Raw genomic sequence first — 1,264 nt, 5'->3', positions numbered from 1 at the left:
CAGAGGACCTGGGTTTGGTTCCCAGCACCCACATGGCAGCTCACTACCATTCTTAACTCCAGTTCCAGGGGATCCAATGTCCTTTTCTGGCCTCCACAGGCACTGCATGTATATAGCGAACTTACATATATGCAGGCAAAACACTCATACATATAAAATAAAAAATAAAAAACAAACCATGGTAGGATTACAAAATAGAATTTTCAGCAGCCATTAAAAATATCATAGAACATTTACTGGCAGGAAAATCAGTGTAAGACATGTTGACACGTGAACAAAGTATACAGCAAAATAACATAGAGTGCTGATTGCATTTTTGTAAAAAATATATACGTATATATGGCAGATAAAAGACCTTCAGGCACAGGCTCTGGGGGTTATTTTCTATGTGTTTCTCCCACTTTCTTTTCTACAAATCATATTTTCTTTTTTCGAGATGGGGTCTCATTACCGCAGGCCAGCTTTGAATTTACAGTGTAGTTGAGGATGACCTTGAACTTCCGGTCCTCTTGTTTCCACTTCTCAAGTGTTGGGATTTACAGGCAAGAGCTATCATTTGCTTATAATAGAAGCTGATCTATTGCAATTCTTCATTTTGATTAAAATAAGTCCAATTTTAAAAATTTAACACTTTTTAAGACTCAGAGATGATTTCCAAGTTGACACACGAGCCACAATCTTATGGTGTGTGGGAGATGCTATGAGCCCTCACAGTCATGTCCCACATTAGGGTCAGGGAAGAACAGTACTTGCTGCATGAGCGTCTGCATCCCAGGCTCTGCTCCAGCGTCTCCAGGCCCAGCCAGCTCAGCTCAGCTACTCCTGCTGAGTCACCAGCCTCATCATCTTCAGAGCCATGTCCCCTTGATCAGAGGGAACCTAGAACCGAGCAACATCTAAATTAGTGCTCCTGGTGTTCTTACTGGGTCAGGGTCAAGGGTGATACCCTGACTTTCTAAAAGGTAGGTCTGTGACAGCTACCTGTGAGATGGCTGCACCTAGGCTCCTTCTGGAAAGGACTCCCTTGCTAGCTCACAGCTCTTTTGGGCTCCCACTGTTGGGGCCTGAAGAAGTTGGTATTGAGGGAAGAGTTTTCTATTCCACTTGGGATGATCTGTTGATTCCCTCACTCCCAGCGAACCCCCACCCTTCCCTTCTTCCTCTCTCTTTCGCCTTTTGCAGTGCTAGGGATCAAACCTACGGCCCCCATTCATGTTAGGCAAGTACTTAAGTGCTTTACCACTGAGTCACACACACCCACTCC

The 1,264-nt window shown here is 44.3% G+C and overlaps 1 protein-coding gene across 1 annotated transcript; it reads right to left on the bottom strand.

Annotated features, from left to right (window-relative positions):
* Positions 1-213: 213 nt before the first annotated feature.
* LOC103728383 (retinoid-inducible serine carboxypeptidase) lies at positions 214-879 on the bottom strand (the record flags this gene model as incomplete). The annotated part of the gene is given in 1 exon segment (XM_008826422.2): positions 214-879. A coding segment is annotated over 1 exon segment (63 nt), but the record flags the coding sequence as incomplete, so codon positions are not given.
* Between the last annotated feature and the right edge of the window lie 385 nt (positions 880-1,264).

This window comes from Nannospalax galili, unplaced genomic scaffold (assembly GCF_000622305.1).
Source record: "Nannospalax galili isolate Female #2095 unplaced genomic scaffold, S.galili_v1.0 C48847303, whole genome shotgun sequence".
NCBI classification, from domain to species: domain Eukaryota; kingdom Metazoa; phylum Chordata; class Mammalia; order Rodentia; family Spalacidae; genus Nannospalax; species Nannospalax galili.
This window is presented reverse-complemented; position numbering and strand designations above follow the sequence as displayed.